At 40.1% G+C, this 18,597-nt stretch overlaps 1 protein-coding gene across 1 annotated transcript; it reads right to left on the bottom strand.

Annotated features, from left to right (window-relative positions):
• Positions 1-379: 379 nt before the first annotated feature.
• Positions 380-17,416, bottom strand: mpp1 (MAGUK p55 scaffold protein 1). Its single transcript, XM_083772640.1, has 12 exons — positions 17,091-17,416; positions 8,865-8,996; positions 8,397-8,475; positions 7,373-7,458; positions 6,701-6,769; positions 3,707-3,903; positions 2,792-2,895; positions 2,600-2,680; positions 2,290-2,370; positions 1,712-1,914; positions 1,497-1,571; positions 380-1,373 (listed from the first exon to the last, which is right to left on the bottom strand). Exons 1-12 carry the CDS (start codon positions 17,211-17,213, stop codon positions 1,197-1,199), a joined length of 1,407 nt encoding a protein of 468 aa, XP_083628766.1. The 5' UTR covers positions 17,214-17,416; the 3' UTR covers positions 380-1,196.
• Positions 17,417-18,597: the final 1,181 nt, after the last annotated feature.

Genomic DNA, 18,597 nt, shown 5'->3' on the forward strand with positions numbered 1-18,597 from the left:
TATGTTCTAACGGAGGAGGAACCCAGACTGCTGTCTATGTTCTAACCAGGAGGAACCCAGACTGCTGGTCTATGTTCTAACCAGGAGGAACCCAGACTGCTGGTCTATGTTCTAACGGAGGAGGAACCCAGACTGCTGGTCTATGTTCTAACCAGGAGGAACCCAGACTGCTGTCTATGTTCTAACCGAGGAGGAACCCAGACTGCTGGTCTATGTTCTAACCGAGGAGGAACCCAGACTGCTGGTCTATGTTCTAACCAGGAGGAACCCAGACTGCTGGTCTATGTTCTAACCAGGAGGAACCCAGACTGCTGTCTATGTTCTAACCGAGGAGGAACCCAGACTGCTGGTCTATGTTCTAACAGAGGAGGAACCCAGACTGCTGGTCTATGTTCTAACAGAGGAGGAACCCAGACTGCTGGTCTATGTTCTAACCAGGAGGAACCCAGACTGCTGGTCTATGTTCTAACCTAGGAGAAACCCAGACTGCTGTCTATGTTCTAACAGAGGAGGACTCATTTAGACAATGGGGCATAGCAGTGGGCGTGGTTTCTGGCCCTTACTGAAAAATCATTTTTCCCATAGAGATTACAATGATTTTAAGCCTAGAATCAAGCCATCCAGGATCCTGGTGATTCATGATGACCATAAATCATTCTTTTTTTGTGGACACACACACACACACACACACACACACACACACACACACACACACACACACACACACACACACACACACACACACACACACACACACACACACACACACACACACACACACACACACACACACACACACACACACACACACACACACACACACACACACACAGATTTTTCAGTGGTGCCAGAAAACCACGCCCACTGACTGCTATGTCCTATAGATGAGTATATAAGTGAATGTCGGTGATGATGTCTCGATGGAACAGAAAACCAGGAGTGATCTGGGCCCCGTGACTACAATTGCTAGTAGGAACAACCACATAAAACTAGGTTCTCTAGGAATTCTGAAATAAAATATTTTTAGTATTGCTGATTTATTTTTTTCTTCTGTGGATGATTTAGTGCAAAACACTCATCTCAGACAATTACATGAATCTAACCCAAACATACCTGGGAAATCATTAACTATTAAGGTCTTGCGTAGGGAGTGATATTGCACTTCTTTTCACCAAACAAAATGGACGGGCAACTTGTCAATATACCCACGATACAGGCACCCACTGCGGAGTGGAGGTGGCACGCTCAATGGCCTCTTCCACTCCCTTCACACTCTCGTCAATGTCGTTGTTGACGAGAATCACATCGAAGAAGTGTCTGTACATGGCTAGGATGGCTTCAGATTCCTTCTGGATTGCCTGCAGGGCTTCCGTCTAAGGAGATGGCGGGGAATAGAGCACAGTGTTAGGAACTGCTGGCCAAACAAGGGTTAGGTTATTATTTTCAGGGTGTTGCTATTTACGAAGGCCTAAAGTCTGCAGACATTGAGTGAGCACCTGGGGAGATGTGTTGGTGGGCGCGATGAAAACCACAAGAGGTGCAAAATCAGGAGTTCTCATCAGCTTCAAAGTCTGCAGTGAAAAATCAATTGAGAAGAGTTTGGTTAAAAGTGTGGAAACTAAAGGCCCAATACATGATTCCAAAACAATACACATATTCTGCCCCCAGTATTTCATGCTGTATGTTTATATTATTAATTTGGATTGCCTACCTGTGGCTCTATATCCAACAAGGCGATTTTGCCTTGCTCGTGAATGTTCTGGATGGTCTCAATCTTGGTGCCAAACATGTATCCCTGGAAGCTGCCGTATTCCAGCAGCTCATTTGAAGAGATGCTCTTGGTCATGACTTCATTAGAGATAAAATAGTAATCCTTCCCATTTTCTTCGTCTGCACGTTTGGGTCTGGTGGTGTCTGCGTAGAGACAGAATTAGAGTTGAAAGTTATATTTCTGCATACCATTAAAAAGAAAAAACATTATCATCTCTTCCTTCTTTATCTCTTGAACGTTTACAGTTACAGTATTTCAAAACAACTACCCCTTCACACAAGGAATGCGATAGCCTTTGCTTAATTTGTGCTGAAGTGAAGTGACAATTCAATGATGTTGACTGTCACTACTTCAAGATGAGACACTTTTTTCAGTTACAATACGTTATTTTACACTTGCTCACTGAAGCAAAGCCTAAATCAAGCTTCATGTGTTGGTAGCTATACTCCACATTCCACGTTAAACCTCTATTCAGAATACCCAGTAAAAAATGAAAACAGAGCAGCTATTGTACTTACAATGGGTAGGGTAGGCAAACCTCTCTGGGTACTTGCTCAGCAGTGAGCTTTTGATATATCTCCTTCCTACTCCAGGTGCACCTGAAAGGTTTCATCAATTTAATTTATAAATTATTATTTTGAGACAGGAAACCTATTCATGTCAGACTTGAGCCTTAATAATTATTAATAATAATATTATTATATTTATTTATACTTTTTCCACAATGTCCAAGACTATAGTATAAATTCTATACCCAAAATTCAGAGGGACAAATAAATAGCCGTACATCTTCATGGACCAGATAAGGATTATTGGTAAGGGGCTTACCAATAATCACCAAAGTTTTTCTTTGAAATGCTGGAAGCCGAACAACCTCCTCATAAGAAATCACATCCAGCTGGTCAAAAACTGTAAAAAAAAAACAAAAAACAAAAGTATAGGGAAAAAAGCTTTGTATTATAGAAATCTATAACGGCTGACAATTAAAGTGTAAGTCTGTATATATTCATTAATACACACTGGAGCTGTGTTTAGCCAGGTACTTGTCTTTGCACTTCTTCTTCTTTCCAAAAGGGCTGCAGGAGGGACTGCCTTTAGTGGCCTTGCTTTTACTTGCCGACCTCCTGCAAAGATAAGAGTGTTACATTAAGCTAGGTGCAGTCTGCCCTTATTCTGAAGTGCCTGGTGTGGTGTCACATGTAATGTCAACCAAAATGAACATTTTTGGTTAAAAAAGAAAATAAACATTTTAATCAGTTTGAAGTTAAAATTGCTCAGCTTAAAAATAACAAGTATGGCATGTTCACACTTGGTGTTTATGTTCACACTGTCTGCCTGTTATGAAGGCAGTTTATTCACTCTGTCTGTCGGGACAGTGTGAACGGATTCTTACACCTCATCTACACGGGCAAGGGCTGAGCTCTCCCATGGCGATATCATGTGAAAAACTGTCCTGATATGGAGTGCCGGTCATTGCGTTAGCCTGAACCAATCAAATAACCAATAAATAGTAGCGTGTAGATTTCAACCAATGAAAGTGTTTGAGGCCGCGAAACCTCGCTCGAATAAGAGACTCTGCGAGCAAATATAGGAGGGGTGGACGACGTCACTGCACGCTCACTGTACGTCAGCCTCGTCAGGACAGTCTAATTGAAAAACGTATTCTAATGAGATTTCATCGTTTGCTCACTTGCATCGCTGGCAGTGTAGATGTATATGAGGTGTTAGGAAGCATAATTAAATAAGTGAAACCCCTGTCTGCACAAATAAACACTCCAGTATAGCAGAACACCAGGTAGAGAGCGGTTACTAATGGAACTTTTTATCTTTTAGTGTCTTTATCACTTCTGAAGTTCTTTGTGCTTTATTGAACTTACTGAACTAAATAAAACTAAACTAATATATGAGAAATATTGTCTGAGAGGCTGTACCTACCATTCTTGGAGCTCAGGGGAGGGTATAAGTCCAGCGTAGTCAGCTGTACAACTCTCCACTCTGCCTTGCCACCAATTAGGATCCTGTTTGTTGATGATCTGAATGATGTCGCAGGTCTGGAACTTCAAACCTGCCTCTTTGCAGGGGATGAGGTCATCCTTGGCAGGGTCATAGTCAAACTGAGCCCTCATATACATCTGCAGGTTTAAAATACATGCCAGTCAAGAGGAGAGATTGACATTTTCAACATGTCATGGAACATGTGATGTATTGGGAATAGTAAAGTTGAATCCCATGACTGAAATATTGCTTCCAAACTTGGTCTGTCTGGGCTCCTGATCAATTTTCACTTGGTTTCAGTAACTTCAGTAACAGATTTTAACCACAATTGTATTATTATGTACTGTCCAATTGCACTAAAAGTGTCCGAGTGTCGGTATGGCTAAATACATTACGCTGGCCGTGCCTTATTTTTATTTATTATTTTACTTATACATATACCAGTACTTATTGTTTATACATGGTTAGAATCAAAGGCCCATTCCAGAGTTAGAGTGTGGCACCCCCTATTGAGCAAACATTGTGTTAATGGTTATTTATTTCCCCTCATTTAATCCCTCAGTACAAGTGTTAATAATAAGATCATATGAGGGATAATGATGTTAAATGTTAGTCTTGTACTACATAATTCATAAATGGAACAAAATTATGTTTGCATTTTGCCTCATGTTGGGCTCTGAAAGTGGAGAACATTTCTTATTTTATCAGCCCTGATCTGTGTGCATACTCATAAAAAATCACTTATCACTGGGAGGTACAGGTAGCCTACTTGGTTATACTGGAACAAATTCACTGAAACACCTAACATCAATAATACTGTACATGTAAGCAATTTTCCAAGGTAGTTTAGTGGATTTGTTAGTATTCAGTAGGCCTACTTGGATATTTGTGATTTCCACAAGTCACTCCAGTGGTTGTGGTAAACAACAAACCTTATTGTCTTTAACAAAGAAAACAAGAAAAGAAAAAGAAAAATCACACCCGTGTGAAGTGAGGGGCGCTCTTATCATCATACATCATGACGTAAATTCTCCATTTTGTGTAGGACAAAAATAGCCGATTTGCTCGTCCTCATATGACGTAAATTCTCCATTCATTGTCAATGGGAATTTAATGTTTGTGTAAGACACTAATAGCTGAATATAGAAGGGGCTAGGCTATAGCACCCCTCAAAAAATAAGGAAGGATAGGGTGTACAAAAATGTACTAAATAGAATGGTATGAAACGCTATGTAACTACCTCTTAATGCACTACAAGCTTCAGGGTAAACTGCCATCATTGACCACATCATAAGCTAAAACACTAACTTAATGTTTATCAGTTACAATTGTCAAGATGACCAAGTCCAATCTGACAAGGCGAGACATTTTGATTAGTCAATACTCAATACATTGTTTGGTCAATAATGTAATGTGTGCAATGCCAAGGAATTGTAGATATTACAAAATGGCTTCTGCACATGGAAGCTATGTTATGGCCAGGAGATGGCAGAATTAGCAGCAAATCTAATGTGAGTGATGATCTGTATTGGCCCACTACTGCAAACTTGGAATGTTATATAGTCACCTGTGTCTCTCATTCAATTATGGAAGATTCACCTGATAAAGAACACATTCCTTTTAACAGAGGAGTTTTGGAAAAGACAGGACAGTTCAGTCTAACGAATCCCCCCCCCAAAAAAAAACATTTTCAAGCTAACGCTATGTTTTGACCAGTGTTGTTCAGCTTGACATTTCAGCAAGCAACATGATGATGAACATCACCATGTAACTAACTATTAACCAGTTAAGCCCTAAAAGGGAAGCTGATCTACAAGCTCACAACACAACTCATGTGTTTTTTGTGAAAAAATAATTTAATGCACACACCTATATGTGTACATACACAATGGCAAATAAAGATAGCCTACCTGAATCTGAACACATTGCACTGCAAAGTATTGTGAGCTTGTAGATCAGCTATTTTTGACATTAAAAAAAAGATAGTTCACCTATGACTAGCTCTGGTCCATAGCCTTAAGGACTTCTCCTTAAGGCTATGTTACTCTCGACTTCCTGACACAGCATGAAGACTGCACAGCATGTCGACTTTTCGCTACTCACCAATACAAAGATGGTTTTGTGGCGGCCAAAGCCTACTTTCCCTAGTGGACGCACTCAAGCCCCCCATCACACATAATATGAAAAACAACTGGCCAAAAAGTGCATTTTATATTATAAAATGCACTTTTTGGCCAGTTGTTTTTCACCGGAAGAAAGAATATGTTAGTCCACTGCGCCCTCTACAGATATTGTCAATACAAATCCCATTTGCCAGATTTTTCCTTCGGGTGAAATATTTTATACGTGGGGCGGGGGGCTCAGAGTGCGTCCACTAGGGAAAGTAGGCCTTCGACACCACAAAACCGTCTTTGTATTGGTGAGTAGCGAAATCATTACTTTTGAAGAAGTCGACATGCTGTGCAGTCGATATGCGGCGGCAGGAAGTCGAGAGTAACATAGCCTTAAAGAGAAGTCCTGACGGCTATGGACCAGAACTAACCTATGACATGCCCAACATAGGGACGCCAGGGTTAACGTGGTTTAATTAGACTTTTGTGGAAGGGGCACAGCACTATCCAATTAACAGATATATGATTATTCTTACAATTTTACTGGTCACAGACACAAAACCATAACTATCACAAGGTCATATTTCTGTTTTGGAGCAGATTAGGAAAGAAATCATCATAAAAACAAAACTATAAATCAGAATAGGATGCTCAGTGTCTGCGATCCTCCATTCAACAATAAATGGCACAAGGACCACAGGAAGAAAGCTCCCACAAGGATAGATTAATCACAATAAAATAAAACATAATCACAAAAGAAAAGTGCATTTATGATCAGGGTATGTTCAGGAAATATTTTGTCTTTGGAATATCACTAGCTTACCTCACAGACTCTGGAGCGACTCTGCACATTAGGAATTATCTTCATTGTGACTGCACCATTGGTTTCTTTCTGTAAACAATTAAAATGGTAATACTACGTTACTAAGGATAATACTACGGTAATTAAAAACCAATAAGCAATAACTGACTTCATCTTATCTTGCATATGTAGATTCATTGAATAATTGAGAAACTTTTTTTTATGTCAAGGAATTGGCATGAACACATTTTTATAATGGACTAAATTGGTTAGTTTGATTAACCACTTAATCTTGTATTATACTTCGGGGCACAATGATGGCTCACAAAAATAGCCGGTCTACAGGTTACAACGTGTCGCTTCATGACACGTCAGCTTGTAGATCGTATATTTTCACGATCTATATATATAGTTTTTAAAGAATCGCTCATTAATCGTAATCAAGGCAAACGTTTGAAATAATCATGGCAGAGGTCGCTAGATTGGGGTATGCTGTCAGGTCAAGTGGGCCCCTCCCATCACAGATGTTTCAAAGCATTTAGGTGATTACATCTCTGGGAGCAATCAATAGCATGCTGGAACATTGCTTTTATGGATACATGGATGTTTTAGTGCATTAGCCCAAAAGAACAAAGTAGTGTAGTGTACACATAATTGTAAGCATTGCCATTTACACCTTAAACTTTGGCTCACCAGGATCTTTTGTAGCTGATCAACTGAGTGGTTGATGACACTTGTCCCATTGATTTCTGCTATTTCATCCCCTTCATGTAGAGACCCTGGAGAGAGACATGCATTGATATCAGAAGGAGACAAGCAGTAACACTGTAAAGGTGTTATTATTGTTTCAGTTAAATTTGTATTGTCTTTTTTATCTATGTATTGTATAGGAGCAATCTGCTTTTTGGTATGCTTTCTTCTTTGGACGTACCAGTAGTCATAGTCACTCTCAATCTGTCAATCAGTATTATTTATCTATTTAGAGACTCTCTGTCAAAGTCTTAAATTACGGAATGAATAATTCATGAGTTTAGTTTTAACAGTATGCTATTGCTATCTCAAAGTCTCATTGATCTACTCACTCTTAGTCTTGACACACAGTCAAACCACTGTCAGCCATTTTAAAAATTGTGTCCACGCAGATCTGTGGCATTTATAAAAGGTTAATCACCGCAGTTTATGTTAACTCTTTTTCCTTGATGCCCATTTAGTACAATTACCTCGAACGAGTGTAAAGGCAATGTTTGAACATCCGAAATGTAACAGTCACGCTTATGCCTAACCTTTACTCTGTTGTGTGGTATGCCAATGACCGCGCCAAAAATAGCAGATCTACAAGCTCGCAACACAATGCTGCAATGTGTTGTGAGTTTGACGATATATCTTGTTTGCCGTGCAGGACACCGTAGGACTGAGAAGGGAAAGGGAAACTGGTCCCCAGGGGAGGGGGGGGGGGTCGTGCTTTTACTGCTTCATCCAGCACAGGGCTGCTCAGATGGCTCTGATGAGTACACACAGGAGCAGCTGCCTGATTTATTTAAGTATAAATCACCCTTAAGGGGTTAAGTGTCTTGACACTTTTGACACAGACTGAGTGGGCGAGTAGATGGTCACTCCGATTCCCAGATGGCCTCTCAGCTATGGCCACCAAAATGAATCTAAAATATATAATACATACGGTATAATATAACATAAATCTGACTTTTGATTTCCGTACCTTGCCTGTGGATCATGCCCCCGTGCAATATTCTTGCCACAGTGCATCGTTGTTTGTCGTTCACTTTCAGCGTCACCCCCTGGATGTGAGACGCAAAGTTAATCACAACTCACCAATTCACCAATACAAATTTAAGTTCATTAAAATGATTCTGTAAGTTCAGTATGTTATTCTTACACTCTGTGTATGAAACAGTGAGAGCTGGAGTGAGAAAATTATGGGGGGTGTGTAATTAAAAGACAACATGATGATTTGTTGCAGGATACATTGTAGAAACGATACAGATTTACATTATCTGCAGTGGATGTGTCGTCCATGCTTTTTGCGATTATTAAATACTGCTTTTCAACATTTAGTAACAACTTATGCAGGAGTTAATGTTGATTTTGTATATGAATTCTACTACTCAAAATATTGAGAAACAAAAACCAATAGCCTGCCCTACTGCAGTGATTACATTAGATTTACCATGGGTTCTGAGGGATTTTTTTCAAAGGTCACTTCTCTCATCCTGGTCATCTCTGCTCCATTCATGTGACCACCTGCACTACCGTTGGTGTGTATGTCCGTCCCCTTACACTCGTTGCTTTGCATAGCAGTCTGTGGGACAAGAAACAACAATAACTTACATTTAGAATCCACAAGGTGTTTATGGTGTGTCACATGTCTCCCCCTTTCTCCGCTCTCTCCATTGGCTCCCGGTCGCTGCCCACACAGAGTACAAAACTCTGATGCTGGCATTCAAAGCAACCAAAGGTATGGCACTATACAAGCCCTCCCGCTCAGATCAGCCAACGCAGGGAAGCTGGAGGTACCTTCACCAAAAAAATAAAAACGGGCAATGCTCCTCACGTCCCAAACTCTTCTCCCTTCTGGCTTCAAAACTATGGAATGCACTGCATACACCCTCATGTATTTCAATGTGTATATATTGTCCACTCCCAGACTCCCTGTAGATTAACAGACTGGTTGGGTGGTTACAAGACCACCTCTTTCACCTTTTTATCAGAAGCATGCACTGTTGTATGTTACCATCCCATTGTTCCCTGAAATGAATGGTTTTAACAAACACTTAATTCAACTTTTACCAAAAGACACTAGCCAGTGGGTATGACACGTTACCCATTGGTTAGGGTAAGGCCGGGCAAAGGGTCAGGGGTATAACCAATAGTCAGTCAATACAATACAATAGTGTAACAAGTATACAGCATTTGGTATGCTAGTGTGCCATTTAATGACTATTATCTAAAGAATGATTTAGAATCAATGTGATTCGCTAGTGAGGTTAAATTAGGTCCATAAGAATGTCCAGAGCCTCTGAAAAGGGCAGTATTTTTGGTTACCCTGATTCCGGTTGACAGATTAGGATTCCAGACATCCAGGTATTTTGACAGAAATTGATAAAGGTTTTGTCATTGCAACAAGTCATGTTTCATTTGCAGTTTTAACATATGTTCAAGGTTGAAAATTAACCCAATGTTTAAACACTTCATTAAGCATGTCCGGCAGTCTGGTCCATCTGGTCTATGTGGTCATGGTGACCACATCAGTAATGGGGTCACATCTCTTGGCAAATATTAAAGAGTGAGATGGAAATCAATGTCCTTTCAACTCACCCTGTGCTTTGATGTGATGAAGAGTCACATTTGAGATATTCTTTGGGCCTATTTCTGATGGATGGGGAAACATGGTGGGTTGGGGTTTTTTTTGTGAGTAACTAATTCAAATGTAAAATATTCGTGGGGAAGATTACTTTTGAGAGTTAAAATAAGAAACGGAGTGAGCTTTTAAACACAGCCCTTTGAAATAATTATTCAAAATTGCTTCACAATGGGTTATGCCTACTATGCACATTATTTCACCTTTCTTCCTACCTTATTAAGCAGTTGCACCATTTGACAAAATTGTCAGTTCTCTCTCTGAGGGCAGTATATTCTACATATATCTATTGTATGATTCTATTAAGATGTCAGGAATGCGAGAACTGTTAATTCCAACGAGGAGTGTTGTAGCAGCATTATGAAACAGTAAGGTTCATGCTGAACTCTACTCTCGTGATAAGACACGCTTTATTGATCTCTCCGAGGTGGACATTTTAATAGGCACCTCTCAGAAAATATGGAACAATAAATCCCGTAAAGTCTGTGCAACATTAAGCCATTGTCGAATAAAAAGTCCCGCCATGAATGATTCTGACAGTTGTTTTTGCTATTGGGCTTATGACATAACATGGCGTGGACAGCCTCTAGATGGTGCTGTTCTTCTTTTACATTTGCTGATGTAGACCAAGGGGTATCAAACAACTAGTAATAGGATATCTCACCTTGCTACTTGTGTGTGTGTGTGTGTGTGTGTGTGTGTGTGTGTGTGTGTGTGTGTGTGTGTGTGTGTGTGTGTGTGTGTGTGTGTGTGTGTGTGTGTGTGTGTGTGTGTGTGATAAACCCATATCTTTATTGCACACACTAGGTCTAAGGCAAACTAATCCCTGCTTTGATGTCTAAACTCTAGAAGAGCTTCATATGCACAGGATTTCAGATTAGAGGCATGGGATGTGATAAACATGGCAGTGTCAAATCACACCACAAACAGGGATGACCCAAATCATGCCTACGTTCCTTTGAGCTAAAATAAAGTTACTTGTTAAAGAAGTGGCTCTCCACTCATACATTCATATAAAGCCATTGGAGTTTATTCCAATGGCTTAGAACTGACCTCTGGACCCTATCACGCCCAGTCTTGTTCATGCTGGACTAGATCTGCCTTTGGCTTCTGTGGTCCTTCCTTATGGAATGCATGGATACACTGACATTAGACACTCTAGTCACTGGAGTGTCTAATGTCAGTAGACACTAATAGTATAGTCTAGTGCAGCACAGAACATTTTAGAACCCTGCTGACTAGGTCTACCGGTATTTATAATTACTAGTATATTTATATATTGCTATATTATAACTTAAGACCACTTTTAAAGGTGGTCTTTGTCTATGACCCTTTTAACGTGCACTTATACCACTGGTGGAGAACAGCTGTGTTTGAGGTTGTGTGGGATTAGGTGACTCATCCAAGCAGCCACAGTTCAGTCAAACTGCTTTAATTGCAATGTAATACAGCAGCTATCAGCCATGAGTTGGAAGGAATAGTTTTAGTTTAGTCTCATCACTACAGTGAAGCACATGGACGAACTCTAGTTGTAAACAGATTAAATGACATCCTCCCTGGGGAAGTGGGCAGTTTTCCTGCTGCAGTGCAGAGAACACTAACGGCACTGCGTTTAAGACACAACACTGATTTCCTGATTCAAATGAACAGACACCTGGCTTTCAATATGTATTTACATGCTATGCCGATGGTGTTCTAGGGTAGACATGTGAAAGTTTATTATGATTCTTAACCTAAACTGAGGAAGCTAAAAATCACACTTAATATCATCAGGTATATTAGGTTTAGAGCTGAATGCTGACAATGATGAATATAGGAGACTGCTTTTTTTTTTTGTGGACCATACCAGGACTAGAGTCACTCCCCTTTTGTACGAATATCTTGCTACTGTAAATCTCTCCACAATTCTTGACACAAGTATAACCCCAAGTATCTTGACATTTATCGACATCATGAACCAATGTTCACAAGCAATTCTGATGTCTTGAGCACACACAATGGACTAGTGAGCTGTGAAAAGGAGTCTCTTCCTTCTTTCTTTAAACGTTTACACAATGTGCTGACCCTTGGGGGAGAGAGAGGGAAGTCACATGGTTAAAGGAAGCTGTCACACCTCAGTGTAAAGGTCAGCTAGTATCGACAGGATGATTAATATCAGAAGCAGTACAAAACGTGCTGAGGCACGCTGAACAATATTCAACGAAACATGCAGAAGTGTGATTGGAAGTTAAAACTTGATATTCCAATGTATTACTTTTTATAGGTTTGTTTGATTTGGAAATGTCAAAATACAGTATGCAAGAAAGCATAAAGAAAATTTAATGTGGAGGTTGTAGGTCCTTCATTGATTCCTGACGAACACTATCTACCCTATGATAAATGATGATTATGATGGTAATAATAATAATAATAATTATTATTATACATTAATAATATTATTATTACACTGTGGCAAGTTCATTTAATAGCAAACCATAACATGACTCAGCAAAGTAACGCTTGAAATGAGTGAAATATCGGAGATGCTATGATCCTGGAAAAGCCCAGGAGGGACGAGATCCATGCTCGACTGCGACCTGCAGTCAATTTTAAACAGAGTGCCGGGGGTGGCCCTATCCTGTTAGAGCATTGATCATTTTATAACTTAAATCTTGTGCCATTTGTAAATCTTAGTTGACTTCCAGACAGTGAATGTGGAAAAACAATCAAATCATCCCCCGCCCCCTTCTCAGGCTCACAAATAATGATTTGCTCTGCTGTGTCACAATCTGTCCTTTCTTCTACTTGATGTACCCCTAATCATTTTCTCTAGTACTCAAAATGTATAGGTAACAAAAGCTTTTGTGTTGTGAACAATGTTGCTTATCAGACCACTTGCACTTTCAAATTTGTATCAAGCCATTCCTCAACGGCTAGCTATTTCAAATTGGCATAAACTAAATTTCTTTCTTTCTTTCTTTCTGACTGATTTAAGTGTTTCTGTTGATAAATTGTAAATTGTGTGTATCTCTAGGCCTGGTCTAGAGCTCTTCTTGTATTTGATTTGATTAGACTAGAAGATTCGAAGTGACTCATAATTGTGATAATATGCTTGATCAGCAAAGCTGAGATAGTGAGTGCCGCATAGTTGGATAAGTTATCTGTGAAAAATAGCCGTGGGCTGTAACGTGTGAGAAATTCTGAGAATAAGAAGTTAGGACAGAAAAAGACCCTGACAGGCCCCTATCCCTTTGTGTCTCTACAGAGAAATGTGTTTCTCTTAGCTTCCTGATTCCATTGCACTCACATCAGCACAATCTTCAGTGTTAACTCTGAAAATGTAGAATTGCACAGAGACATAGTCATGTGATCAAGATGGTCAAAAACAAAAGTGACAAAAAAAGGCCGGCTGCCTTGTATTCTCTCCTGTTTGTTTGTCGAATGTCGCGTGATTTTCTGGCTGTCACAAAGGTTGACTGAGGTGGATACCCAAATCCCTGTTGTGACGACAATGCAGCCTAAAGATTAGTAGTTATAGGTACTGGATGTCGAAAAACAACAGTTATGTGCAAACGGGAGGGACATGACTTGATGTCATTTGATGTCAAAATGCTAAGGAACACTTAAGTTCTGCATAACTACAAATACTGTAGGCCTACATAAAAATACACAGTATGTGTGTATATATTTATTTATAGTCTAAATATGTATAGTCTAAACCTAATATACTGTATACTGTATTTATTGTTTTATGTTCTGCAGCAAATATAGAGCAATCTATCTATTGATTTTCTTGCTCTCAGATCAGTATCTGAATCAAAAACATGACTTATTAATGTATTCTCCTCATAGTGGTTAGCCAAATGTTGATTGCCTTGATCTTCTGCCATGTGTCAAACAACTACTGATGCTCCATATTTGAAGGGCTAGACAACTGAGAATGAACTGTCTGAGACCCATGCCAATATAAAGTAGCCTACTTGTACTCAGTAGTTCTGACTTATGGCAGTATCCCACCTCAGTATCCTCTGAGTATGTTAGTGCCTCCATGGGGTTAAACAAATATTCCGAATAGTCATATTCAACATAATTTAAAATAAATATGGTACAGTTAAATACACAATAATGCCTTCAAGGCAGCTGAAAAAATAAAGGGAAGCTCTACACACTCAAATCTGTGCAAAATCTGATTTAGTTATTTATTTATTTTCAAGACAGCAAGCTTCCGTCATTCTTCAGGTAACAAGGCAGCTGAGAAATCTATAAAAAAATCGTAACCGTTCTTGATTCTAAAACAGGGTTTCGTCCATAGATGAGTATCTATTTAAAGCCAGGTAGAATTCCTTAGCCAGAATGATTTGCCTAGATGCCACATACTGTGTAGTTGCTGTACCAACGTAGTTTCACACATTGCAACGTGTTTTTCAAACACAACTGACAATGATCTCATCATTGGTACAACTGCTCAATATTTGCTAAACTGCTGTACACATGATTTATTATTGCCTTATTAATATTATTTATTACAGCACATAATCCCAAACATCCGTTTCCTGGGCAATATTATTTACTTCTGACTGGGGTTTCCAGAGTCATTCCAAGTGTGGAGATACAATCTCCCATCTGGTTCTTGGTCTGCCTTATGGTCTCTTTCCAGCTGGAGACTGGACTGGATTAAAAAAACCTCCCTTGGGAGTAGCCCAGGGTGCATTCTGTATTAGATACCTGCCCTGAACCACCTCAACAGGCTCCTTTCCACATAAAAAGATCGAAGCTCATTTTCCACTGGTTGATGGAGAGCTTTGCCCTCTGGCTCAGCTCTCTTTTCCTCATAACATTGCAGTACAGCAAACACAGTACCGCTGATTCAGTCCTTCTGCTGATCTCCCGCTCTGTTCTCTGCTCACTAGGGCTGTCAGTCACGATTACAAATTTAAGTTGACAATTAATTTATATTGATTCGAAAATGTTGCACTTTTGTTGGCAAGATATCGGTCCAAACATGGATAATTGGTGGTCAAATTAAGGTTCGGCATTGGGCTAAAAGATCTCTTGATGAAAAGGTGTGTTGGCCTTGGCCCATATATCAACACACAAATACACAAACATGGTACTAAATGTGGTACTGTATTGTGGCTAAACTACCCACCTGGATGTTCTGTATCTTAGTCACATGATGGAGAAGAAAGTGCTGAATATAAAGTTAAGTTAGACACACAATGAGTGAAAGACTTTCATTCTGCACACAATATCCCTTGTGACTCAGTAGTCCTGACTAGGCACTAATCCCAAAGATCTCAAAGTTGCTGATTACACCAATCAGCACTTGGAACCATGTTTAACTCTGATGTGACTGTGACTGTCATTCAAGGTTACTTAACTCTAAACTGTCAGATACCACTGCACCAGATAGGCTACGACAACTCAGACCTTGACTGGTCTGTCCGCATGCTCAGTCCAACCCCTACAACTAATCCAGAATAGTTTAGTCTTCACCCTCCCTACATTTTCACCTGTCTATACTCCCTTCTGTGCTCTATTCACTGGCTTCCGGTTGCTGCCTGCACCCAGTACAAATCACTGGTGATTAGCTACAAAGCAATCAAGGGCATGATGTCCTTTCAGGACATGATCCGCCCCTACACCCCTTCTCGCACACTTTAGATTCTAGTTTAGATCATCCCTATGATGCCCTGACCCTCTCCCTCCTGGCTCCCAAGCTATGGAATGAACCCCCCCCCCCCCTTCCCCAATAGGACTGCAGCCTTTACTCAACCATTTTCCACCACAGTCTGAAACTGGCCTCTTCATACTCTTTCACTTCCTTCCTATTATAGGTAGACATAACGTATAAGAGCTGTATGTTGTTTAGTTAGCAAGATGCTTGGTTTGATGTTCACCTGGTATCCTAATCATAGTTACATTGTATTACTTAATTGTTTTCTTGCACTTTTTGCTGCATGTGCATCCCAGAATAGGGACACTAGGATTAATGACATGTTTAATTATCTAATAAATCTGTACATTATTGTAGCCATATATAAAGATACTGGCCCTAGTTTTCACATAAACACGTGAATACACAGTTATTACATGATTCTATATCCACAATGTATCACAGATTTAGTTATGTGCAAATACTCTGAGATTGTTTTCATCAGAGGTTGGCATTAAGCTTGTTAAGTGATAGGCCCAATCAAAGTTATTTGATTTCTCTCATAGGAGGTGAATAAATAACTACTTGTCATTCACTGTGTCAAATATAAATGGCTCATTATTATGCAGTAAACAGGTCCGTTCACGTGATTAGGTTATTTCTGTATGTGCACACATTGCAGAAGTGAATCTTGCCTATAACATGTCTATGAAATCTATAAGACCAGCATTTTACTGACACTAGGTGACCTCAACATGAAGGGGGGGGGGGTGTTCACCATTATTGCAGCATGACACTTACAGGAGTATAGGCTTAGGCTACAATACAAGTAAGTAACCTTACCTATAATTAACTACACAACATAAGAGTTTCACTGTTATCCCTGTCAGAAAAAAGGAATTCTGGACCAAAATCAGACCATATTGGACAAACATGACTAACAACAAAATTAGATTGAGATATAACCCAATTTAAATTATGATGACATATGATCAATAGGCGTTATTATTATTGGGGGGGGGGGGGGGGGGGTCGGCCTATGCATATCAAACTGAGGGCATTTCTCTTCGCAGATGAGTAAGGCTGGGACCGAGGCTAAACTGAGGGTGCGCTTGAAATGAAAAAGGTTGAGTTGAGATGATTCGGCAGCGGGCTAGCGGCCAACTGGAGCATAAACTTTACTTATTCCCTCGTACGGCGGTGTCGTTTACCGGCTACAACAACAAATAAGCGAACAAGATCTATTGTTGTCGGCAAGCGACAACGTATAGTAGGCCTACTAAATGTACTTAAAACATCAACAACAACCCATGCCATTTACACCGTCCATCCCGGAAGCAAGTATGGCTAATGTTATGAGCTGATAAACGTTATAATGTGAAATCAGTGCATCGTCGTACCTTTTCAGACTTGGGTTTGTTTTGCAGAAGTTGCTCCAGGTACAGGTCTGAGAGCGCTGTCCGGACGCTGCACACCGTTTCCAGTGGGACAGCAGGTTCGTTTTTATTGGATTTTAACGTCATCTTTCAAAACCGAGAGAGAGAGGTGAACCCAATGTGTCCCTGATCAAAGGTCCACGATCGGGCTGCGAAACGATAAGGAACCCTGACGTTGAGATAAATCTGTCTCGTTGGTCTAAAGTCCAAGGTTCTGCTCTGTAATAAGATGTATAGAGGCGATGATGTACTTATTGCGAGAAGAACACAGCTGACAAAGCAAACATGCAGTGACTGCTGGAGGGGGCAGTCCATACTGCAGGGTTCTTACTTAAGAGGGCGTACTGTACTGTTATTGGTACGGCCAGATGACGAAGCTCTAGTCTAGCCGATCGTGAGGAAGCACAATCATAAACACGGTTAAAAACCCACTGTCATGCATGCTTTAGTAACAGAACAGCTGCCTGTATAGTCAACAAGACAACAACAACAACAACAACAGGGAAAGGCTTTCTCATGCGCATCGCAGTCGAGAACGACATCAGAAAGCTCCATGTTCCCTCGATGCAGTGGAGAGGCAGGTTTTACACGAAAAGCATTGGGATTTTACGAATTGAGAATCATTCATTGACACATTCGGTAGGCCTATATTCTATCTATGTATGTAGGCTATCTATCTCACGGGTTTTCACATTTTTTATTATATGTATGGGCCCCCATCCAGTGTAGTGTAGGCCTACTATAGGCTGATGTTTGGGGAAATTAAATTGTCATTGAAATGTTTTAATAATAACTAATTTATTGTTTCGTAATAGTTTCAAGTAAATGTAATATGAAAGTACAGGCCATTTAGCCACACTTTGTTATCTATCTATCTATCTATCTATAGATATCTATCTATCTATAGATATCTATCTATCTATCTATTACAGCCTTATTACATGTCTATTATCAGATTGCAGAAAATACATTTTATCAGATTACAATCATATTAGCACCATGTATACTTATCCCAGACACGTTTAACCTAACCTGTTTATGACAAATCACACATTTGTGTATAAGTTCATCATATCTTACATCAGGTGAGATCTATATACCTGCTGAAATCTATAGTTCCCATGCACCCCCTGAACTTGGGGGACACAGAGATGTCATTAAGTCATGGGAGAGTGTTTGCCAGCATTGTTTACACGCAAGTAGAGAAACCCCTGTTAGAAATGCTCTCACGGCCCAGGCCGTAGCGTAACGGTCTGGGCACCGGACTGGTGATCCAGTCGCGGTGTGCCGCGGGTTCGACTCCCGGACCCGACACGGCCTTTACCGCATGTCATCCCCCCATCTCTCTCCCGTTTCCTGTCAGCCTACTATCTGTCCCTTAAAAAATCAATAAAAGGCGTAAGCCGCAAAAAAAATATCTTAAAAAAAAAAAGAAATGCTCTCACATCACCTTGATAATTGATTGTTGTTG

The sequence above is a fragment of the Protomyctophum parallelum genome (genome assembly GCF_964188405.1).
Source record: "Protomyctophum parallelum genome assembly, chromosome: 1".
In the NCBI taxonomy this organism is placed as follows: domain Eukaryota; kingdom Metazoa; phylum Chordata; class Actinopteri; order Myctophiformes; family Myctophidae; genus Protomyctophum; species Protomyctophum parallelum.

Bases quoted from the DNA above. Each gene is read 5' to 3' on its own strand.
- mpp1 (XM_083772640.1), bottom strand. From the start codon at position 17,213: ATGACGTTAAAATCCAATAAAAACGAACCTGCTGTCCCACTGGAAACG. The intron at 8,997-17,090 runs GTACGACGATGC...CTTGTCCCACAG, and splicing joins ACAAACCCAAGTCTGAAAAG to ACTGCTATGCAAAGCAACGA. The intron at 2,371-2,599 runs GTAAGCCCCTTA...GAAACCTTTCAG, and splicing joins AAAAACTTTGGTGATTATTG to GTGCACCTGGAGTAGGAAGG.